The 25,704-nt window shown below is 43.3% G+C and overlaps 1 protein-coding gene and 1 long non-coding RNA gene across 12 annotated transcripts in view; one reads left to right on the top strand and one right to left on the bottom strand.

The window, feature by feature from the left end:
• The window catches only part of garnl3 (GTPase activating Rap/RanGAP domain like 3), a 185,098-nt gene that overhangs the window by 26,808 nt on the left and 132,586 nt on the right, over positions 1–25,704 (top strand). For 2 of the 11 annotated variants that reach the window (XM_090233958.1, XM_090233954.1), the window contains exon 1: positions 23,294–23,709. The exons of 7 other annotated variants lie outside the window; for them this stretch is intronic. In XM_090233958.1, coding sequence (XP_090090084.1) covers positions 23,660–23,709 — 50 coding nt within the window. In that variant the 5' untranslated portion in view covers positions 23,294–23,659. Of the gene's footprint in view, positions 1–23,293; positions 23,710–25,704 lie in introns of those variants that run through there. 2 more of the 11 variants (XM_090233957.1, XM_090233952.1) reach the window with 1 other exon arrangement.
• Positions 7,090–16,052, bottom strand: LOC149983180 (uncharacterized). Its single transcript, XR_016496425.1, has 2 exons — positions 15,767–16,052; positions 7,090–7,340 (listed from the first exon to the last, which is right to left on the bottom strand). It is a non-coding gene; the product is annotated as an uncharacterized LOC149983180 (long non-coding RNA).

Genomic DNA, 25,704 nt, shown 5'->3' with positions numbered 1-25,704 from the left:
TAGCAGAGATTGAGGCAGCAGCAGAGATTGAGGCATCAACAGAGATTGAGGCAGTAGCAGAGATTGAGGCAGTAGCAGAGATTGAGGCAGCAGCAGAGATTGAGGCAGCAGCAGAGATTGAGGCAGTAGCAGAGATTGAGGCAGCAGCAGAGATTGAGGCAGTAGCAGAGATTGAGGCAGTAGCAGAGATTAATTCAATAGAAACAGGGTCACATGCTGTAACTATTCAAGTGAATCATATTTAGCCTCTGGCATGCAGGTTAACGTTTTTTGTCATGAATCTTGTTCTGGAGGCAGCTCTGCGAAGTGGAGCTGCCAAACATCAGCCAAACATCACAAGATCATGAACATAACACTAACCCTAACCTAACCACACTGGCAACCCTAAAGCCTAACCTTAAATTAAGACCAAAAAGCTTCTTTTTTTTCAGTTGGCATATCTAAATGGAAATCGCCAATTCTGCCTCCAGGACAACACTCATGACAATAAACGCCAACCTTCTTCTGGCATTTCCCCTAATGGTTAAAGCTACAGTCTGGGATCTGTGAATCTGTTCCAGGGTAATTTCAATTCACCCATTGATTCTCGAAGAATATAACTTTTAAATCCCAGATTGTACAGTAGCTTTAAGGTTAGGATAAAGGTAAGCTGATCCTAGATCTGGCCAATTTGTGTAGAGACAGCAACGCAACCTTACTCATTCAACTGAAACAGGTTGTAAATCACACTCTTCTTCCTGGAGTAAGGTGCGTATTATCATAGCCGGGGGCCAGCAGTAATATTATGATGTTCCATTGCTATTATCCATCCATTCCTATTAGAGCTCGACCAATTAATCGGAATGGCCGATTAATTAGGGCCGATTTCAAGTTTTCATAACAATTGGAAATCGGTATTTTTGGACACCGATATGGCCGATTTTGAAAATGTATTTCTTTATTTTTTACACCTTTATTTAATCTTTATTTAACTAGGCAAGTCAGTTAAGAAATGACGGCCTAGGAACGGTGGGTTAACTGCCTTGTTCAGGGGCAGAATGACAGATTTTTACCTTGTCAGCTCGGGTACTCAATCTTGCAACCTTACAGTTAACTAGTCCAACGCTCTAACCACCTGCCTCTCATTGCACTCCACGAGGAGCCTGCCTGTTACGCAAATGCAGTAAGCCAAGGTAAATTGCTAGCTAGCATTAAACTTATCTTATAAAAAACAATCAATCAATCATAATCACTAGTTAACTACACATGGTTAATGATATTACTAGTTTATCTAGCGTGTCCTGCGTTGCATATAAACGATGTGGTGCGTATTGGTGAAAAAGGACTGTCCTTGCTCCAACGTGTACCTAACCATAAACATCAATGCCTTTCTTAAAATCAATACACAGAAGTATATATTTTTAAACCTGCATACTTAGCTAAAATAAATCCAGGTTAGCAGGCAATATTAACCAGGTGAAATTGTGTCACTTCTCTTGCGTTCATTGCACGCAGAGTCAGGCTATATGCAACAGTTTGGGCCACCTAATTTGCCAGAATTTTATGTAATTATGACATAACATTGAAGGTTGTGCAATGTAACAGGAATATTTAGACTTATGGTTAGATAAAATACGGAACGGTTCCATATTTCACTGAAAGAATAAACGTCTTGTTTTCGAGATGATAGTTTCCGGATTCGACCATATTTATGACCTAAGGCTCGTATTTCTGTGTGTTATTATGTTATAATTAAGTCTATGATTTCATAGAGCAGTCTGACTGAGCGGTGGTAGGCAGCAGCAGGCTCGTAAGCATTCATTCAAACAGCACTTTGCCAGCAGCTCTTCGCTGTGCTTTAAGCATTGCGCTGTTTATGACTTCAAGCCTATCAGTTCCCAAGATTAGGCTGGTGTAACCGATGTGAAATGGCTAGCTAGTTAGCAGTGTGCGCGCTAATAGCGTTTCAAACGTCACTCGCTCTGAGACTTGGAGTAGTTATTCCCCTTGCTCTGCATGGGTAACGCTGCTTCGAGGGTGGCTGTTGTCGATGTGTTCCTGGTTCGAGCCCAGGTAGGGGCGAGGAGAGGGACGGAAGCTATACTGTTACACTGGCAATACTAAAGTGCTTATAAGAACATCCAATAGTCTAAGATATATGAGATACAAATGGTATAAAGCAAAATAGTCCTATAATTCCCATAATAACTACAACCTAAAACTTCTTACCAGGGAATATTGAAGACTCATGTTAAAAGGAACCACCAGCTTTCATATGTTCTCATGTTCTGAGCAAGGAACTTAAACGTTAGCTTTCTTACATGGCACATATTGCACTTTTACTTTCTTCTCCAACACTTTGTTTTTGCATTATTTAAACCAAATTGAACATGTTTCATTATTTACTTGGAGGCTAAATTGATTTTATTGATGTATTATATTAAGTTAAAATAAGTGTTCATTCAGTATTGTTGTAATTGTCATTATTACAAATACATTTAAAAAAACAACCGATTTAATCGGTATAGAATTTTTTTGTCCTCCAATAATCGGTATCGGTGTTGGAAAATCATAATCGGTCGACCTCCAATTCCTATCATCCATCCATCCCTGTTATCAATCCATCCCTATTATCCACCTATCCCTGTCATCTATCCATCCCTGTCATCCATCCATCCCTGTTATCTATCCATCCCTGTTATCAATCCATCCCTATCATCCATCCATCCGTGTTATCATCCCTATCATCCATCCATCCATCTCTATTATCCACCTATCCCTGTTATCTGTCCATCCCTGTTATCAATCCATCCCTGTTATCAATCCATCCCTGTTATCAATCCATCCCTATCATCCACCTATCCCTGTCATCTATCCATCCCTGTCATCCATCCATCCCTGTTATCTATCCATCCCTGTTATCAATCCATCCCTATCATCCATCCATCCGTGTTATCATCCCTATCATCCATCCATCCATCCATCTCTATTATCCACCTATCCCTGTTATCTGTCCATCCCTGTTATCAATCCATCCCTATCATCCATCCATCCCTGTTATCTATCCATCCCTGTTATCAATCCATCCCTATTATCCACCTATCCCTGTTATCTATCCATCCCTGTTATCAATCCATCCCTATAATCCATCCATCCCTGTTATCTATCCATCCCTGTTATCAATCCATCCCTATCATCCACCTTTCCCTGTTATCTATCCATCCCTATCATCCATCCATCCCTGTTATCTATCCATCCCTGTTATCAATCCATCCCTATCATCCACCTATCCCTGTTATCTATTCATCCCTGTTATCAATCCATCCCTATCATCCACCTATCCCTGTTATCAATCCATCCCTATCATCCATCCATCCCTGTTATCTATCCATCCCTGTTATCAATCCATCCCTGTTATCAATCCATCCCTATCATCCACCTATCCCTGTCATCTATCCATCCCTGTCATCCATCCATCCCTGTTATCTATCCATCCCTGTTATCAATCCATCCCTATCATCCATCCATCCGTGTTATCATCCCTATCATCCATCCATCCATCTCTATTATCCACCTATCCCTGTTATCTATCCATCTCTGTTATCAATCCATCCCTATCATCCATCCATCCCTGTTATCATCCCTATCATCCATCCATCCATCTCTATTATCCACCTATCCCTGTTATCTATCCATCGCTGTTATCAATCCATCCCTATCATCCATCATCCCTGTTATCTATCCCATCCCTGTTATCAATCCATCCCTATCATCCACCTATCCCTGTTATCTATCCATCCCTGTTATCAATCCATCCCTATCATCCATCCATCCCTGTTATCTATCCATCCCTGTTATCAATCCATCCCTATCATCCACCTATCCCTGTTATCTATTCATCCCTGTTATAAATCCATCCCTATCATCCATCCATCCCTGTTATCTATCCATCCCTGTTATCAATCCATCCCTGTTATCAATCCATCCCTGTTATCAATCCATCCCTATCATCCACCTATCCCTGTCATCTATCCACCCCTGTCATCCATCCATCCCTGTTATCTATCCATCCCTGTTATCAATCCATCCCTATCATCCATCCATCCGTGTTATCATCCTTATCATCCATCCATCCATCTCTATTATCCACCTATCCCTGTTATCTATCCATCCCTGTTATCAATCCATCCCTATCATCCATCCATCCCTGTTATCTATCCATCCCTGTTATCAATCCATCCCTGTTATCAATCCATCCCTGTTATCAATCCATCCCTGTTATCAATCCATCCCTATCATCCACCTATCCCTGTTATCTATCCATCCCTGTTATCAATCCATCCCTATCATCCATCCATCCCTGTCATCTATCCATCCCTGTTATCAATCCATCCCTATCATCCATCCATCCATCTCTATTATCCATCCATCCCTGTTATTCATCCATCTCTATTATCCATCCATACCTGTTATCCTCCGGTCAGTGAGGCTGGGGCTTTGTCCCTCCACCACAATGTCAGCCAGAGTCCTTCTATCGATCTTCTTTTTTCCATTCTCCCCCCTCCGTCTGAGAGGCCTACAGGGATAATTTGTGATTCAGACCCTGACCCCGATCTTCCTCCTACCGCTGCGTACCAAATGCCAGCGAGTCACCGTGCTGGCCCTGGTGAAATGTCACTACGTCAGGCACACGCGATTGATGATGGCCCCCTCGTTAAACATGATCAGGTACATTAACCTTTTGTCTGTTGCAATCGGAAGAAACCTGGAAAAAGCCTCTAGCTCTTTAGATCTTTCCTGGCTGTAAGGGTGTAGTCAGTGCTATCTACTCAGTCCACATACCAATGAGATACTGTATGTATGTGGGCTAACTAGCTAGCACTGGACGTTTAGCATGGCTCCAGACCTGTTGGTGCTTTAGGCTAGCTAGCTCCTCAGTGCTGTTTGTTCGTTGCTATGCCAAACATATTCAATTTGAATACATGCAAATAGCCTTTTTCTTTATGTAACTACACAGTTTTCACCAAAGGACTTTCTGCTATTGAATTGCCCTAGTGTAATTGGCAATGTCCACTGAACAAAAGTATAAACACAAAGTGTTGGTCCCATGTTTTATGAGCTGAAATAAAAGAATTGCACAAATTTGTTTACATCCCTGTTAGTGAGCATTTCCTCTTTGTCCATCCACCTGAAAGGTGTGGCATATCAAGAACCTGATTAAACAGCATGATCATTACACAGGTGCACCTTGTGCTGTGGACAATAAAAGGCCACTCTAAAATATGCTGTTTTGTCACACAACACAATGCCACAGATGTCTCAAGTTTTGAGGGAGTGTGCAAGTGGCATGCTGACTGCAGCAATGTCCATCAGAGCTGTTTTCAGAGAATTGAATGTTCATTTCTCTACCATAAGCTGCATCCAACGTCATTTTAGAGAATTTGGCAGTACGTCCAACCGGCCTCACATCAAGAGACCACATGTTTGGAGTTGTGTGGGCAAGCTGTTTGCTGATGTCGAAGTTGTGAACAGAGTGCCCCATGGTGGCGGTGGGGTTATGGTATGTGTAGGCAAAATCTACAGACAATGAACACAATTGCATTTTATTGATGGCAATTTGAATGCACAGAAATACCGTGACGAGGCCCATTGTGAGGCCCACTGTGAGGCCCATTTGTGACCAACAGATGTAGATCTGTATTCCCAGTCATGTGAAATCCATAGATTATGGCCTAATGCATTTATTTCAATTGACTGATTTCCTTATACGAACTGTAACTCAGTAAAATCTTAGAAATTGTTGCATGTTGCGTTTCTATTTTTGTATATAGAAGTATGCTTATGCTAGCTAAATAGTATGGCTAAACTCTCATTGAAGCCTATTTGAAAATGTAATATACAGGCTACTATGCCATGACATTGTGCACAAAACATTTACATGATATAGGGAACCAGTGCCGCATATCAATAAAACTCCATTTGATATCCTTTTCTGTGTCCTCCTGTTGGTTACACATTAACCAATCAAATGGGCTTATCAGTGGCAAGTGATGTCATAATGCATTGCCTCATTTGCCTACCTGGAATCATAGACCTTATTACCCTGACAAGAGTCATAATAAGGTAAACAAAAATAGCCTTCAACACTGACATCATTTCTATTACCCAGAGTTTTTCCTGCACACTGGTCATCTGTTCAAGAAAAACAAATATCCCTAAATGTCTACCATGATATAGTGAATATTTTAACCCAACATGTTTACCCGCATACTTGACCCTAAGTGGTCAAAAGAGTCATACTTTTTAAACCCTTTTTTTATCCTTCTGAAATGTTGGGACTTTGTCTAGCAACTAATTACTGACAAAAAAACACCATTAACCATGATTTATGTGTTAATATAGAGCAATGAAAAATTATCTCTCTTTTGTATACTAGTGGTACATGGCTAAGATGAAAATGTTGACTCAATAGTGTACTTTGTGGACGCACACAAGCACGCAGGCACACACGCACACACACACACACACACACGGACACACAAACAGATATTCATACAGGCACGCAAGCACACACAAACACACACAGACAAGCCCACACTGTCTTGAAACAGATACGTAGATTGTACACAATACAATGCTTCCACCTACACATGTTCATCCAGGGCTTTCATCTTGTGTTTGTCTAGGGAAAAGAAAGCCTGGGATAAACTAGCGCAATTTGGTCACACACACACACACACACACACACACACACACACACACACACACACACACACACACACACACACACACACACACACACACACACACACACACACACACACACACACCATTCCCCCCAGGCTAGTTCAGCAGAAACCTGCCCCATGGTGCAGTGGGGCTATGCCCAATGTTAAATACTATTCATTTACAGAAGTTGAATTTGTTAATGATATTAATTTATATTTTCCCATTAGGAATACAGAGAAGTCACACACATACACACACAAAATAACATGTGTGTGATAGAAACTGTATGTGTGTGTGACAGTGGAGGCTGGTGATTTTAAAAACCGTATAGGTGCAGACCCCACGGAGATGACGCTTGTTTAAAAAATCGTCAAAGACAAATTATTTTAAACCTAAAACATTTAATAAAGAGATACATAGTAAAATATTATGGGGAATGAGAAGGCTACTTAAACATTGTTGGGAAGGCATCACAGCAGTGATTGACTGAGCGTATGAGGCATGAGTTGAGTTGTTCAGACACTTGACTTCAATGCTGGACAGGGGCTGTGTTCAGAGGCTTCAGTGCAGGCTCATCATGGTGGTGTTGGAGAAGAGCTCAACTTTTCCATTGAGGGCAGGACAGGATTTGACTGGGAAGACAAAAAACAATAACACAACACAGACAATAGTGCTAAGAATGAGTTAGTCCAAGCATGGATTCAAATCTCATTGATGTGTAATAATGTGATTTTGTTTGTGTACTGTAATGAGTCCTCAACTGGCAGCTTCATTAAATAATACCCACAAAACACCAGTCTCAGCGTCAACAGCGAAGAGGCGACTCCAGGATGCTGGCCTTCTAAGCAGAGTTGCAAAGAAAAATCCAGATCTCAGACTGGCCAATAAAAATAAAAGATTAAGATGGGCAAAAGAACACAAACACTGCACAGAGGAACTCTGCCTAGAAGGCCAGCATCCCGGAGTCCCCTCTCCACTGTTGATGTTGAGACTGGACAGAGGAACTCTGCCAAGAAGGCCAGCATCCCGGAGTCCCCTCTCCACTGTTGATGTTGAGACTGGACAGAGGAACTCTGCCTAGAAGGCCAGCATCCCGGAGTCCCCTCTCCACTGTTGATGTTGAGACTGGACAGAGGAACTCTGCCTAGAAGGCCAGCATCCCGGAGTCACCTCTCCACTGTTGATGTTGAGACTGGACAGAGGAACTCTGCCTAGAAGGCCAGCATCCCGGAGTCACCTTTCCACTGTTGATGTTGAGACTGGTGTTTTGCGGGTACTATTTCTTTCTTTAATTTTTTTTTTACCCCCTTTTCTCCCCAATTTAGTATCCAATTGTTAGTAGTTACTATCTTGTCTCATCGCTACAACTCCCATACGGACTCGGGAGAGACAAAGGCCAAAAGCCATGCGTCCTCCGAAACACAACCCAACCAAGCCGCACTGCTTCTTAACACAGCGCGCCTCCAACCCGGAAGCAAGCCGCACCAATGTGTCGGAGGAAACACCGTGCACCTGGCGACCTGGTTAGCGCGCACTGCGCCCAGCCCGCCACAGGAGTCGCTAGTGCGCGATGAGGCCAAACCCTCCCTAACCCAGACGACGCTAGGCCAATTGTGCGTCGCCCCATGGACCTCCCGGTCGCGGCCGCCTGCGACAGAGCCTGGGCTCAAACCCAGGGTCTCTGGTGGCACAGCTAGCACTGCGATGCAGTGCCCTAGACCACTGCGCTACCTTGCTGCTGGTACTATTTAATGAAGCTGCCAGTTGAGGACTTGTGAGGTGTCTGTTTCTCAAACTAGACACTCTAATGTACTTGTCCTCTTGTTCAGTTGTGCACCGGGGCCTCCCATTCCTCTTTCTATTCTGGTTAGAGCCAGTTTGCGCTGTTCTGTGAAGGGAGTAGTACACAGCGTTGTACGAGATCTTCAGTTTCTTGGCAACTTCTCACATGGAATAGCCTTCATTTCTCAGAACAAGAATAGACTGACAAGTTTCAGAAGAAAGTTATTTTTTTCTGGACATTTTGAGCCTGTAATCGAACCCACAAATGCTGATGCTTCAGATACTCAACAAGTCTAAAGAAGGCCAGTTTTATTGCTTATTTAATTAGAAAAACAGTTTTCAGCTGTGCTAACATAACCTTGTCTGAGGGCAGTAAAGCACTTTAACACACTGTCTTTCTGTTAGCACAGAGTGACAGATCAATGGACTTAAATCTAAAGGAAGACATCAGGACACACACACACGCACTAGAGCAAACACATATGCGCACACACTAGAACACCACACACACTAGAATACACACGCGCGCGCACACACACACACACACACACACACACACACACACACACACACACTAGAACACACACACACACTAGAACACACACACACACACACTAGAACACACAAACAAACACACTCGAACACACGCATGCTAGAACACACATACACACTAGAACACACACTAGATCCCACATATACACTATGAGAGGGGGTTACTCACTCAAAGTGAAACAGAGGAGGGTTGTACCTCGAAGACTGTGCGGCAGCAAGTGTGTAATATAGTAATTAATGTAACGTGTGATGTGTGTGTGTGTTTACCAGAGGAGGCTGGTGGGAGGAGCTACAGGAGGACGGGATCATTGTAATGGCTGGAATGGAATCAATGGAACAGAGTCAAACACTTCAAACACATGGAAACTATTTATTCCATTCCAGCCATTACAATGATCCTGTCCTCCTGTAGCTCCTCCCACCAGGTACTGTGTGTGTGTGTGTGTGTGTGTGTGTGTGTGTGTGTGTGTGTGTGTGTGTGTGTGTGTGTGTGTGTGTGTGTGTGTGTGTGTGTGTGTGTGCTGTGGTTGGCATCACTGGATTACACTCATTACCTGGAGCAAATTAATGTCACATAAACACTGGTAACACACACACAATCACACAGACACACACACACTGTCAACATAACTGTGTGTGTTTGTGTGTTATGACCACCCACAGAATGGCCTCAACTAGGCTGAATAGTATATTATAAACTGGGTGGTTTGAGCACTAAATGCTGATTGGCTGACAGCTGTGGTATATCAGACCGTATACCACGGGTATTACAAAACATTTATTTTTACTGCTCTAATTATGTTGATAACCAGTTTATAATAGCAATAAGGCACCACGGGGATTTGTAGTATGTGTCCAATATACCACGGCTAAGGGCTGTATCCAGGCACTCCGTGATGTGTCATGCATAAGAACAGGCCTTAGCCGCCTTGTGCCTTATTGCTTAAATATAGTGTAGTATTGTATATTATTGTATTATATTGTATAGCATTGTATAGTATAGTGTTGTTATGGCCTCCAGAGGTGTCACATGACCTCCCCTCTCTTAACTCCTATTGACATTATATGGAGCTTTAAGTGGCTGAGGTACACACTATTGGATACCTCTACAATAAACACACGCTATCTAACAGGTTCATCGCTATGGGGGAAGTCTTCGTTTCCCTTCCCTTCCTTGTAGAGGCAGGGTTGATGGACAGTTAAAAACAGCATTAGGCTCAATAAAAAAGGATGGGAGGGAATATGACCCTGTATATCTGAGTGACAGAGAGAGAGAGACTGTGTGTTTGTGTGTGTATTTGGACGACTTTGTGTGTGTTTGTGTTTTGTGTATGTGTGTGTCTATGTCCGTGCATGCGTGTGTGTGTGTGTCTGTGTGTGTCTATGTCTGTACATGCGTGTGTTTCCTACTGTAACCGTACCCCTTAGGGCAGTAAATAGAGTGGGGGTGTTCATATGTCTCCGGTTGCTTGTGTGTAACTCCATCCTGACGTGATCGTCAAGGTGTCATTTCTTCAGGGTCCCTTTGTCATGCATGTCTTTAAAGGGGTAATTTCAAACAACAACAAAGCGGTCACCCCACCTTTGTTTAGGTGAACAGCTGAGGGATTGGCCTGGAGAAATGGAACCACTCTCAAATTCATAGGCAAAGCTATGAATACAAAGACAGATCCAAATTATACATATATTTTTATTATTAGAAATGTTAGCCCTATTTTCTTCCCAATTTCGATCTTGCCTCATTGCTGGAACTCCCCAATGGGCTCGGGAGGTGAAGGTCGAGTCATGTGTCCAGCGAAACATGACCCGCCAAACCGCGCTTCTTAACACCCGCCTGCTAAACCAGGCCAGCCTCACCAATGTGTCAGAGGAAACACTGTTCAACACTGTCGGCCTGCAGGAGCCCGGCCCGCCACAAGGAGTCGCTAGAGCGTGATGAGCCAAGTAAAGCCCCCCCGGGCCACACCCTCCCCTAACCCGCTTGATACTGGGCCAATTATGAGCTGCCCTATGGTACTCCCGATCACAGCCGGTTGTGATACAGCCCGGGATCAAACCCAGGTCTGTAGTGATGCCTCTAGCACTGCGATGCAGTGCCTTAGACCTCTGCACCACTCGGGAGGCTCCAAAATGATAGTTTTAACCATGTTTTTAAACTACACAGTGTTTTTTTTGTGTGTGTCTTTTTATGGGGTACGACAGTTGAACATAGCTTAAGATGAATTAATAACCCACTGGGCACAGACGTCAGTTAAATGTCTAGTTTTGATTTACATTTGGATGAGTTGTCAACTGACATGAATGTATTTGTTTTTGTATTTATTAAGGATCCTCATTAGCTGCTGTTAAGGCAGCAGCTACTCTTCCTGGGTTCCAGCAACATTAAGGCAGTTATATACAATTTAAAATAATACATGAGATTACATTTCATAACACTTTTCACAACACATTAAGTGTGTGCCCTCTGGCTACTACTGCTAGTAGTTTAAACAGACATCTCAGCATGTCAACACTTCTTACAAAAACAAGTAGTGAACAAGTCAATCTCTCCTCCACTTTGAGCCATGAGACATTTATATGCATATTATTAATATTAGCTCTGTGTGTACATTTAAGGGCCAGACGTGCTGCCCTGTTCTGAGACATATGTCATTTTCCAAAATCCTTCTTTGTGGCACCTGACCAAACGACTGAACATTAGTCCAGGTGCTACAAAACTAGGGCCTGTTGATAGTGTTGTTAGGGCAGAGCAGCGCTTTATTATGGACAGACTTCTCCCCAGCTTAGCTACTGTTGTATCAACATGTTTTGACCATGATAGTTTACAATCCAGGGTTATTCCAGGTAGTTTAGTCACCTCAACTTGCTCAATTTCCACATTATTTATTAGAAGATTTGGTTTAGTTTTAGGGTTTAGTGAATTATTTGTCCCAAATACAATGCTTTTTGTTTGTGAAATATTAAGAACTAACTTATTCCTTGCCACCCATTCTGAAACTAACTGCAGCTCTATGTTAAGTGTTGCAGTGATTTCACTCACTGTAGTAGCTGATGTGTATAGTGTTGAGTCATCCGCATACATATACTGTACACACGGGCTTTACTCAAAGCCAGTGGCATGTCATTAATAAAGATTGTAAAAAGGAAAGGGCCTAGACAACTGCCCTGGGGAGTTCCTGATTCTACATGGATTGTGTTGGAGAGGCTTCCATTAAAGAACACCCTCTTTGTTCTGTTAGACAGGTAACTCTTTATCCACAATATAGCAGGGGGTGAAGCCATAACACATACGTTTTTCCAGCAGCAGACTATAATCAATAATGTCAAAATCCACACTGAAGTCTACCAGAACAGTCCCACAAACGTTTTATCATCAATTTCTCTCAGCCAATCATCAGTAATTTGTGTAAGTGCTGTGCTTGTTGAATGTCCTTCCCTATAAGCTTGCTGAAAGTCTGTTTATTTTGTTTATTTGTTTATTTAAAATATTATTGTATCTGGTCAAACACCATTTTTCCCAAAAGTTTACTAAGGGTTGGTAACATGCTGATTGGTTGGCTACTTGAGCCAGTAAAGGGGGCTTTACTATTATTGGGTAGCGGAATTAATTATGCGTTGCTCCAGGCCTGAGTGCACACGCTCTCTACTAGGCTTAGATTGATTATGGCAAATAGGACTGGCAATACCGTCCGCTATTATCCTCAGTAATTTCCATCCAAGTTGTGGCTTGTCATTGTTGATGACAACAATAATTGTTTCATCACTTCCACACTCACTTTAAGCAATTAAAAATTACAATGCTTGTCTTTCATAATTTCATCAGATATACTTGGATGTGTAGTGTCAGCGTTTTGTTGCTGGCATGTCATGCCTAAATTTGCCAATTTTGCCAATGAAAAAATCATTAAAGTAATTGGCAATCAGTGGGTTTTGTGATGAATGGGCCATCTGACTCAATAAATGATAGAACGTGAAATCAACCAAACATTTCACCATGTCATTGGATTAAGGTTAAAACACGAATTTCCCTTACGATGATTTACTTTTTAAAAAATCCAATCACTTTCCCGCGTTGATTCAATGTCATCACGTCATTTTTATTGTTGAAATGATTTGGAAACCACATTGATTCAACCCGTTTTTGCACAGATTCTTCAAGAATCAATGGCTACAGTACATTCGGAAAGTATTCAGACTCCTTGACTTTTTCCACATTTTGTTACGTTAGAGCCTTATTTTGTATATACTGTATATACTGCACTCTATACCATCTACTGCATCTTGCCTATGCCGTTCTGTACCATCATTCATTCATATAGTTTTATGTACATATTCTTCATTCCTTTACACTTGTGTGTATAAGGTTGTAGTTGTGGAATTGTTAGGTTAGATTACTCGTTGGTTATTACTGCATTGTCGGAACTAGAAGCACAAGCATTTCGCTACACTCGCATTAACATCTGCTAACCATGTGTATGTGACAAATAACATTTGATTTTAAAATGTTTTTTTTTTTAAATCCCTCATCAATCTACACACAATACCCCATAATGACAATTCAAAAACAGGTTTTAGATGATTTTTGCAAATGTATAAATAAAAAACCCGGAAAATCACATTTACATAAGAAATCAGACCCTTTACTCAGTACTTTATTGAAGCACCTTTGGCAGCTCAAAATAGCCAGAAACAAATAACTTTCTTCTGAAACTCGTCAGTCTCTTCTTGTTCTGAGAAATGAAGGGTATTCCATGCGAGAAATTGCCAAGAAATTGACGATCTCGTACAACGCTGTGTACTACTCCCTTCACAGAACAACGCAAACTGGCTCTAACCAGAATAGAAAGAGGAGTGGGAGGCCCCGGTGCACAACTGAGCAAGAGGACAAGTACATTAGAGTGTCTAGTTTGAGAAACAGACACCTCACAAGTCCTCAGCTGGCAGCTTCATTAACTGACGAGTTTTAGAAGACAGTTCTTTGTTTCTGGCCATTTTGAGCCTGTCATCGAGCCCACAAATGCTGATGCCAGATACTCAACTAGTCTAAAGAAGACCATTTTAATTGCTTATTTAATCAGCACAACAGTTTTCAGCTGTGCTAACATAATTGCAAAAGGGTTTTCTCTAATGATCAATTAGCCTTTTAAAATTATAAACTTGGATTAGCTAACACAACATGCCACTCGAACACAGGAGTGATGGTTGCTGATAATGGGCCTCTGCACACCTATGTAGATATTCCACAAAAAATATGCAGTTTCCAGCTACCATAGTCATTTACAACATTAACATTGTCTACACTGTATTTCTGATCAATTTTATGTTATTTTAATGGACCATTTTTTTTGCCTTTCTTTCAAAAACAAGGACATTCCTAAGTGACCCCAAACTTTTGAACGGAAGGGAATATCATTGAATTAAAAGTCAAAAAATGGATGTATAAATCGCAGATTACCCCTTTCAGCTCGGGGAAGATCCATGACCTGACATTTTAGTGTGTGTGTGTGTGTGTGTGTGTGTGTGTGTGTGTGTGTGTGTGTGTGTGTGTGTGTGTGTGTGTGTGTGTGTGTGTGTGTGTGTGTGTGTGGTCATGAGCTGGCGAACAATTAAACAGTAAAAACTATGTCTTTGGATCAACCCCCAAAATAAATACTTTAACTGGTTTCGGTTATGTAAATGAGTTTCCATCCCAATTGAAATATACAACATTAGTTGAAACCAAATGATTTAATGCCAACTTTTTTTTTTTAGTGTTACCCAACCAATATTTCAATATGAAACCTATTTCTTTCAACAATCATTTGAGATATTTGTATTTTTTTTTACCCCGTTTTCTCCCCAATTGGTAGTTACAGTCTTGTCTCATCGCTGCAACTCCCGTACAGACTCGGGAGAGGCGAAGGTCGAGAGCCGTGTGGCCTCTGAAACACAACCCAACCAAGCCGCACTGCTTCTTGACACAATGCCCTCTTAACCCAGAAGCCAGCTGCACCAATGTGTCAGAGGAAGCACTGTGCACCTGGCGACCGTGTCAGTGTGCACTGCACTCCTGGTCCCGGCTGCACTAGAGCCTGGACCCGAACTCAGAATCTCTAGTGGCAAGCTAGCACTGCGATGCAGTGTCTTAGACCGTTGCGCCACTCGGGAGGCCCTAACCAATGTTTTCTACAATTAGCTTACAAGAAATTAAATCCATTCCCTGTAAATCAAGAAATGAAGTTGGTTCAATAACTTGAAATAATGTTTCCAAACATATTCTTTACACAAGACTTTCACATTTAGTAGCCACGCATTGGCTGATGTGCCAAATATGCTAATATCGGTCCCATGACTTGAATGAGATTTGTGCCACAAATGCTAAAATATGAGCATGTGGAAACAGTGCCAGGGAAGCTACACCAAAAGCATGGATTGCTGCCATACCATGTCCATATACTGCTTACAGGGCAGGTTAAACCAATGTGTCATTTTGTCATTTGTCTGAACTATCCCTTTAACATAGAAACCTTATCAGGCTCTTTAAGTTTGAATAACGTATACAATAGATCACATTAACTGGAATGATATGCACTCTCACAAAAAGAACAAGCTTCATCTCTCTCTCATTCCCTTCATCTTTCTCTCATTCCCTCACTCCATTAATGTTTTGTTCCTTCCTCCCACGTCTGTTTTGCGCTCTAACTTTCTGTTTATATCTCTCTTTCTACATTTGTCTTCCACTCACCCCATCTATGTTTCAACTCTCTGTCCCGCCTCCCCTTCCTTTCTTCCGCCGCTGTCTCTTCCTTCCTAACCTAACATAGCAGGCATCTTTCTGGTCCTGCACAGTTGATCCAATCCAGTAAATGTGGTGGAGGAGTTAAGATGGAGTGTCGGCTTGTTAGCGTCAAAAAGCGGATGTCGCAGCACAGGCTCTCTTTCCATTTATCCTGAAAACCGGATGCTTCCGGTTGTCGTGACCCCACAGAGGGTGCTTCCTCCCTACTTACCCCACACTCCTCCCACATCTCTCTCTCTCTGACCTGCTGTATAATTTACTGGTGTGTGTGTGTGCATTAGTGTGTGTGTGCGTGTGTAACTTCCCTGTGAGTGAGTGTGTGTGTGTGAGAGAGGACTCGAGGAGTGGCTGTGATCGGGCTGTTGTAGCCTGCCATACAGCTTCTGAGGTGTGTAAGTAAGTCCCTTTCCGTCCCTCATCCAGCCCCCACCCCAGCAGATAAGGTTAAACAGACAGTTAATCAAGCCAAAGACATGGAGAGTAAAGAGAGAGAGAACGAGAGGTAGATGGAGGGAGAGAGAGATAACGAGAGGTGGAGTTAGAGAGAGAGGAGGTGTTAGAGAGAGAGGAGGTGTTAGAGAGAGAGGAGGTGTTAGAGAGAGAGGTGGAGTTAGAGAGAGGAGGAGTTAGAGAGAGGAGGAGGTGTTAGAGCGAGAGAGGAGGTGTTAGAGAGGGAGGGGGTGTTAGAGAGGGAGGAGAGGTTAGAGAGAGGAGGTGTAGAGAGAGAGGAGGTGTTAGAGAGAGGGGAGGAGTTAGAGAGAGAGGAGGTGTTAGAGAGAGAGGAGGTGTTAGAGAGAGAGGGGGTGTTAGAGAGAGAGGAGGTGTTAGAGAGAGAAGAGGTGTTAGAGAGAGGAGGAGGTGTAGAGAGAGAGTAGGAGGTGTAGAGAGAGAGGAGGAGGTGTAGAGAGAGAGGAGAAGTTAGAGAGAGAGGAGGTGTTAGAGAGAGAGGAGGTGTTAGAGAGAGAGGGGGTGTTAGAGAGAGAGGAGGTGTTAGAGAGAGAGGAGGAGTTAGAGAGAGAGGAGGTGTAGAGAGAGAGGAGGTGTAGAGAGAGAGGAGGTGTTAGAGAGAGAGAGAGGAGGTGTTAGAGAGAGAGAGAGAGAGGAGGTGTTAGAGAGAGAGGAGGAGTAGAGAGAGAGGAGGAGGTGTAGAGAGAGGAGGTGTAGAGAGAGAGGAGGAGGTGTAGAGAGAGAGGTGTTAGAGAGAGAGGAGGTGTTAGAGAGAGAGGAGGAGGTGTAGAGAGAGAGGAGGTGTTAGAGAGAGAGGAGGTGTTAGAGAGAGGGGGTGTTAGAGAGAGAGGAGGTGTTAGAGAGAGAGGAGGAGTAGAGAGAGAGGAGGTGTTAGAGAGAGAGAGGGGGAGGTGTTAGAGAGAGAGGAGGTGTAGAGACAGGGGAGGAGGTGTAGAGAGAGGGGAGGAGGTGTTAGAGAGAGAGGAGGAGGTGTTAGAGAGAGAGGAGGTGTAGAGAGAGAGGATTTGTAGAGAGAGGGGAGGTGTAGAGAGAGAGGAGGTGTTAGAGAGAGAGGAGGAGGTGTAGAGAGAGAGAGAGAAGTTAGAGAGAGAGGAGGTGTTAGAGAGAGAGGGGGTGTTAGAGAGAGAGGAGGAGTAGAGAGAGAGGAGGTGTAGAGAGAGAGGAGGTGTTAGAGAGAGGGGAGGTGTTAGAGAGAGAGAGGAGGAGGTGTTAGAGAGAGAGGAGGTGTAGAGACAGGGGAGGAGGTCTAGAGAGAGGGGAGGAGGTGTTAGAGAGAGAGGAGGAGGTGTTAGAGAGAGAGGAGTTAGAGAGAGAGGAGGTGTTAGAGAGAGGGGGGGTGTTAGAGAGAGGAGGAGGTGTTAGAGAGAGGAGGTGTAGAGAGAGAGGAGGTGTTAGAGAGAGGAGAAGTTAGAGAGAGGGGAGGTGTTAGAGAGAGAGAGGAGGAGGTGTTAGAGAGAGAGGAGGTGTAGAGACAGGGGAGGAGGTCTAGAGAGAGGGGAGGAGGTGTTAGAGAGAGAGGAGGAGGTGTTAGAGAGAGAGGAGTTAGAGAGAGAGGAGGTGTTAGAGAGAGGGGGGGTGTTAGAGAGAGGAGGAGGTGTTAGAGAGAGGAGGTGTAGAGAGAGAGGAGGTGTTAGAGAGAGGGGAGGTGTTAGAGAGAGAGGAGGTGTAGAGAGAGAGGAGAAGTTAGAGAGAGGGGAGGTGTTAGAGAGAGGGGAGGTGTTAGAGAGGAAGAGGTGTTAGAGAGAGAGGAGGTGTTAGAGAGAGAGAGGAGGAGGTGTAGAGAGAGAGGAGGTGTTAGAGAGAGAGGAGGAGGTGTAGAGATAGAGAGAGGTAGAAGTTAGAGAGAGAGGAGGTGTTAGAGAGAGAGGCGATGTTAGAGAGAGGGGAGGTGTTAGAGAGGAGAAGTTGGAGAGAGAGGAGGTGTTAGAGAGAGAGGGGTGTTAGAGAGAGAGGGGGTGTTAGAGAGAGAGGGGGTGTTAGAGAGAGAGGAGGAGGTGTTAGAGAGAGAGGGGGTGTTAGAGAGAGAGGAGGTATAGAGAGAGAGAGGAGGAGGTGTAGAGAGGGAGGAGGTGTTAGAGAGCGAGATGGAGTTAGAGCGAGAGGTGGTAGTCTGAGAGAGAGGTGCTCTTATGAGTATATGACCTCATCCTCGCACTGACCTCGCTCCTGAGTGGGAGTATGGGTTGGCCCAGGGGAGTGGGAGGGATGACTGATTGTGGGATATCAGACAGGCCAAAGGCACTACCATACCTAGTAGCCTCCACACACACACACGCACACACACTTGTGCACAGACACACACTTAAGAGTCCAAATGCGTACTCGGGCACGCACACACATATACACACACACACTTCTTACTCACTGTATTTGAGGACAAGAAAGTCATTAGCAGCTTTTCTGTACGAGTGACCAGGGGTGTGTTCTGAATATGGAATACAGAGTGAGGAACAACCTTGAGAGACATCACTCAATGCCAGGCTAGTTAGACACAGACACAAATCAGACAGAACACTGGGGATGCTCTGCTCTCCATCAGTAAGACTGGAAAAGAACAGAGATAATCGAGAATTTCAATAAGCATTTCTCTACGGTTGGCCATGCTTTCCTCCTGGCTACCCCAACCCCGGCCAACAGCTCTGCACCCCCTGCAGCTACTTGCCCAAGCCTCCCCAGCTTTAGCTTCACCCAAATCCCGATAGCAGATGTTCTGAAAGAGCTGCAGAACCTGGACCCGTACAAATCAGCCGGGCTAGACAATCTGGACCCTCCCTTTCAAAAATTATCCACCGCCATTACCAGTCTGTTCAAACTCTCTTTCGTGTTGTTCGAGATCCCTAAAAACATGCAACAGATTTCTTGTTCAAAACTATTTCAGAAATGCAATTTATGGTGTGTACACCGGGTCATAGTTCTATTCTATAAGAGTCGCCTTATCTCTCCATTCATCTCATTTGGATAAATAGATTTCATAATATGTACAACGGAAGGTTGTACCTGTATTGACAATGTTTTTGGTGTTTGATATCAGGTGTTTGGAGGCTGGGCTGGAACAACAACCTGCACACCCTGCTAGAGATACAGTATATAGAGAGATATAAGACCAGGATGGATGACCACTATTGTTAATCTGTTGTAAACTATCCCCTCCCCTCTCTAACCCCCCCCCCCCCCTCCCCTCCCCTCCCCTCTCTAACCCCTCCCCTCTCTACCCCCAATCCCCTCTCTAACCCCTCCCCTCCCCTTCTCTAACCCCCCTCCCCTCTAACCCCCCCCCCTCTCCTCTCAAAACCCTCCCCTCCCCAACCCCTCCCTCCCCCCTCTCTAACCCCTCCCTCCCCTCTCTTTAAACCCTCCCCTCTCTTTAAACCCTCCCCTCCCCCCTTTCTAACCCCTCCCTCCCCTCTTTCTAACCCCTCCCTCCCTTCTTTCTAACCCCTCCCTCCCCTCTTTCTAACCCCTCCCTCCCCTCTCCTCTTTAAACCCTCCCCTCCCCTCTTTAGGAAATGCTTATGTTAATACAAAAAAGTAATACAAAAAAATAAGAACAATCAGAACTAGCAATGAGTCCTTCATACCCCTTGATTTATTCCCAACGTTTTTGTGTTACAGTTTAAATTAAATTTATATACATACAGTGGGGAGAACAAGTATTTGATACACTGCCGATTTAGCAGGTTTTCCTACTTACAAAGCATGTAGAGGTCTGTAATTTTTATCATAGGTACACTTCAACTGTGAGAGACGGAATCGAAAACAAAAATCCAGAAAATCACACTATAATTTTTAAGTAATTAATTTGCATTTTATTGCATGACATAAGTATTTAATCGCCTACCAACCAGTACAAATTCCAGCTCTCACAGACCTGTTAGTTTTTCTTTAAGAAGCCCTCCTGTTCTCCACTCATTACCTGTATTAACTGCACGTGTTTGAACTCGTTACCTGTATAAAAGACACCTGTCCACACACTCAATCAAACAGACTCCAACCTCTCCACAAAGGCCAAGACCAGAGAGCTGTGTAAGGACACCAGAGATAAAATTGTAGACCTGCACAAGGCTGGGATGGGCTACAGGACAATAGGCAAGCAGCTTGGTGAGAAGGAAACAACTGTTGGCGCAATAATTGGAAATGGAAGAAGTTCAAGATGACGGTCAATCACCCTCGGTCTGGGGCTCCATGCAAGATCTCACCTCGTGGGGCATCAATGATCATGAGGAAGGTGAGGAACTACACGGCAGGACCTGGTCAATGACCTGAAGAGAGCTGGGACCACAGTCTCAAAGAAAACCATTAGTAACACACTACGCCGTCATGGATTAAAATCCTGCAGCGCACACAGTGTCCCCCTGCTCAAGCCAGCGCATGTCCAGGCCTGTCTGAAGTTTGCCAATGACCATCTGGATGATAGGAGCAACCCCTTCCTCCGCCCTGTCCTCCGACTTGGCATCGGAAGGTCTACCCGTCTCCTCTCCTTGCAATGAGAGAATTCGTTCTCTCACTAAACCCTCCCCGACTAGCACCAAAAGCTCAGCCTTTAGGGCTTTCTCAGGGAAAACAAATCCATAATGGTCAGCAACAGCTATAAGGTCTACTTTACGAAACCTCACCAAACAATCAATAGAGGGCGCTTCAAAACACTTGGAGATGGCTGAGGCAGCCATCTTGTACACAGCAATCTACTGGACACAAAAACTAACAAGTCATCCAAACTCACAACCTACCATCACACCTCAATCCCTAACCACAGAGAGCTCAGAGCAGCAGAGTACGGTGGGTTTAATGGAATCCCGGATGAACCCCCATTATGTTACGCACGCTTCTGAAGAGGGAACACAACACCCTGCTACAACTCAACTCTCCGTGAAGCGAAAGAGGTATGGACTGTAGGTGCGAGTAAGGATAACAAAAGGCAGAGAATTTACTGTTTACTAGGAATTTATTCCTTCACACAGTAATATGGGGAAAAGGGGCTGGACGGAACCAAAGCAAAGAAAGTAAATATCAAAGCCCCCTCTCCTATCTTACCTGCCTAACCACTACTTACCTAACCTACCCTCTCCTATCTTACCTGCCTAACCACTCCTTACCTAATTTAGCACCACCTGGTGCCCTAACCAAAATACAGGGGGTGGTCCGCCCAGGTCTTACCTAGTGTGCCTAGATAATGAATATACTATATGTATGCCCGCAGGCCTCTTGCCTAAGCATGCCCTAGGTGCCTTCCCCCTAGGAACAAATTAAACAGAATATTAGTAACAATTTCAAACACACTGAGAAACACAGCACATCAAATAGGCTCTGACTGAGCAACAAACTCACAGAATGTACCAAAGCTGCTCCCATCTACAACTAACATATGCTATAACCATCAGCCTCCTCTTTCTGCAATGATCTTTCTGCAATGACCTCTCAGCAATGACCCCTCAGCAATGACCCCTCAGCAATGACCCCTCAGCAATCATCTTTCAGCAATCAATCTTTCAGCAATCAATCTTCTGAACAGAACACCGGCTTTTATATAGCTTCAGAAGGAGTGGGTAATTGGAGACAGCTGCTTTTTGACGAGGGGGCGGGGTCAGCTCCAGTTAGCCGTGGAGTCGACCAATCAGCTGCTTGAGGGATTTCAGGAAGCCATTTTCTGAAATGCACACATGCAAATACACAAACTACAACACAGAAACTGAAAAACGTAACACCGCTAAGCATTCTAAATGTAATGACTACTTTTGGGTGTCAGGGATAAGGTATGGGATTAAAAGTACATATTTTCTTTAGGAATGTAGTGGAGTAAAAGTATAAGTTCTCAAAAAAATAAATAGGAAAGTACAGATACCCCCCAAAAACTACTTAAGTAGTACTTCAAAGTATTTTTACTTAGTTACTGCTCTCAGAGAACTAAGTAGTAATGCTAGGTTTTACACAGTTAAAATGTAACAAATAACAATTTTTCACAAATAAATAAATTATATTTGTGACATAAATATTTCAAAAATGTAATATTTCAATACAGTAATATGAGATCTGTAAACTGTAAAACGTTTACATTTTAGTTAATTAGCAGATGATCTTATCCAGAGCGACTTACAGTACATGTATTCATCTTAAGATAGCTAGGTGAGACAACCACCTATCACAGTCAATCAAATATGCAGGATTTGAACATTCCGTTCCAGCTAAACAATGGATATACACTGAGTGTACAAAACGTTAAGAACACCTGCTATTTCCATGATATAGACTGACCAGGTGAAAACTATGATCCCTTATTGATGTCACCTGTTAAATCTACTTCAATCAGTGTAGTTGAAGGGGAGGAGTCAGGTTGAAGAAGGATTTAAGCCTTGAGACAATTGAGACATAGATTGTGTGTGTGTACCATTCAGAGGGTGGATGGGCAAGACAAAGATTTAAGTACCTTTGAACAGGGTATTGTAGTAGTACCAGTTTGAGTGTGCCATGAACTGCAATGCTGCTGGGTATTTCAAGCTCAACAGTTTCCAGTGTGTATCAATAATGGTACAACACTCAAAGGACATCCAGCCAACTGGAAGCAGTGGAGTCCACATGGGCCAACATCCCTGTGGAATGCTTTTGATACCTTGTAGAGTCCATGCCCTGACGAATTGGGGCTGTTCTGAGGGCAAAATGGGGTGCAACTCAATATTTGGAAGGTGTTCCTAATGTATTGTGTATAGCGTTTTGGGGAAAAATATATATTTTCATACACTTCTAAAATTCATGAATAAAAAATCTGAGAACAGTAGTATTTACACACACATGAAGGTATCCATAAGCAATCATTTCTGATGAAAAAACACAAATGTGGGGGAAAAAGGTGGATATAGCGTTTTGGAAGTAAACTCTACATTTATTCCAGGCTTATTTATATCACTTGACACTCATCAAATGTTATAAAACTAACCCCCTGTGATTTTCTCCGACTTTCAGATAATCCAAGAATGACAGTTAGGTTTCCTGAGAGTGTGCGTGCGTGCGTGCGTGCGATGATCTCTTCCAAGGCAACCACTATCATATGAGGAGGTTGCGCTCTGTGCTCGTGGAGCTCGCTGCAAATGTGAACGAGAGAGCGAATAAGAGGAGAAAAGCAGAGAGAGAGGGGGCAGAAAAGGAAAGACGGAGAGGTGTTTTGGTAGAAAAGCTCCATTCTGCCACATGCTGCAACGACAAGCCTGTCTCATCAGTATCCACTGCGCGCTCAAGGGATGAGAATAGCCGAATTGAATGCAGTGGGGGAAATAGGTTTAATATGTGAATAAGGAGTTTGAAAGCAGTATGCGTCCGTAGTGAAGAGGAATACATAGGAAAACAAGCTCTCTGAGTGCTGGACTGATATCGCATGGGGACATGAACAGTGTGGACCCCGCTTCTACCAAACTGTTGACTTTCAACCAACGGTAAATGAACACATTTCGGTCCGTCAGCTAAGTGTTTGCGACTACTATGACCATATTAGTAGACGTGTGTGTTTGTTGTGTGTCTGGTGAATGCAGGTCTCTGGTGTTGTCATATGGCGATCGTAGTTTAGGCTACTGTCACTGCAGCATTTTTGTATGGAATGAAAATGTCCTTCTCCCCAAATGTTCAACAAGCAGCAGCAATAAACAAACTCATTAGGCTTTGGACCAATTCATTCATAGTAAAAGTAAACCATGTAATAATAGTGTTATAAATAGTAACGTACGTTACATAAACATTTGAATGTTAAATGTTTTATGTATGTGTAGGCTCTCCAAATGTTCGCTATTTATGTTGCTTTTCTGAGCGACCGCTTGTGAACCATTCTCTCCGTTGCAATGATGTTTGTTTCCCTCTGCAAAAGGAGATATTCAAAGCTATTTGAACCTTTGCATCTACAAGTCACCACCAGCCTGAAGTACCTGAAGCGTCCGACTAGAGAGAAGCGACCTGTTATTGGAAGCTTCGGTGCGCAGCCCTGCCCGCTTCCACCGTGGCCGCTAATCGATAACACTGTTTCGGGCATATAGTTGAACGTTGTCAATATTATGAAAGCAACACTGAATTAGTTCGGCTCTGCGAAACGTGTATTGGTGTATTGAATTAGTTGTTTGCTGGGGTGGTACTGGTAGGCAATGTCCACGAACAAACACGGAAAAAACATAAATTATTCATCATAGTGCTTTTTAGTTCACGGTAGAATGGAGTTGTATGCGCCAGGCAACGAAGCCCTGAGAGCATGACAGCATAATAATATTAGTGTGCTCGCGCTCAGGAAAACATCAATAGCGATATGGAAATATGTTATCCAAATGAATTGTTATCTGGCTTGCAGACTACCTCAGTTATGATGCGTGTGAGTGCATCATGTTTTAATTACCAACCACAAGATTGATCAAGTCTAAAACATGCATTACTGCAGCAAAATAGGAGTATATCTCTCTCTCTCTCTGCTCCTGTAGGAAACCATTCAGTCAGTGTAAGAATGCAGCTTCATCTGCAGTGACCCAATCCTTCCAGAAAAAAACAACACGATCAGGGTTTCCCCTACCTTGACAGCATATAGAGTCCCACGGTGGAGGTGTCATAATACCCATAAAACCTAGCAGTCAAACATGGTTCCAATAGTTTTTCCACCATACATTTTTCCCATGGGGAATTTTAGAAACACTTCCAATAAGGGCTGTGTTTCGTGTAGACTTACCCCGGCACAACATTTTGAAAGTCATTTAAATCTCTCTAGGATAAGGTCACTTTTATCAATATATTCGGCTCCAATATATTTACTTCAATATATTTACTCTCAGATTTGAAAATGCTAATTAGCATAACTGTAGACATCATGAAATACTACAAATCCCTGCAAGCTGCTGCAGGTCATTTCTAGCTGTCACCTTTGCTAACAGGTATTGTGTCACTTTAAAACTTGTCCAAGACAATTCAAAGTTCTCATTGAGATCCATCACGGCATTTATAGTTCTTTATGATAGCCATTTTAGCAGCTAATTAGCACTTCATTTTCGGGGGGTAAATACTGGCAAATACAGTATATTGATAAAACCTTGTCCTAGAGAGATTTACACGGTCATCAAAACGTCACGCCAGGGTAAGCCTACACGAAACAGCCTTCATTTGAAGTGTTTCTAAAATACCTGATGGGAAAAATGAATGGTGGAATAACGATTGGAACCGTTTCCTTGCTTGACTGCTAGGTTTCATGGGTATTATGACTCATACTGTGGTATTCTGTATATGTGGGGGATGGGGTTTGACCAGGTGGATGCCAATACTTCAGCATATTTTAAAGTGATAAGACATGTACATTATAGAAATCAATGCTGGTGATAATCAGCAGTGTGGATTCAGAAGGTTGGCATTTATTGTCATGAATCTTGCCCTGGAGGCAGCTCTACAGAGTGGTCACTAGCTGGCAC

The sequence above is a fragment of the Oncorhynchus mykiss genome, chromosome 5, assembly GCF_057628025.1.
Source record: "Oncorhynchus mykiss isolate SJ-2025 chromosome 5, ASM5762802v1, whole genome shotgun sequence".
Lineage (NCBI taxonomy): Eukaryota > Metazoa > Chordata > Actinopteri > Salmoniformes > Salmonidae > Oncorhynchus > Oncorhynchus mykiss.
This window is presented reverse-complemented; position numbering and strand designations above follow the sequence as displayed.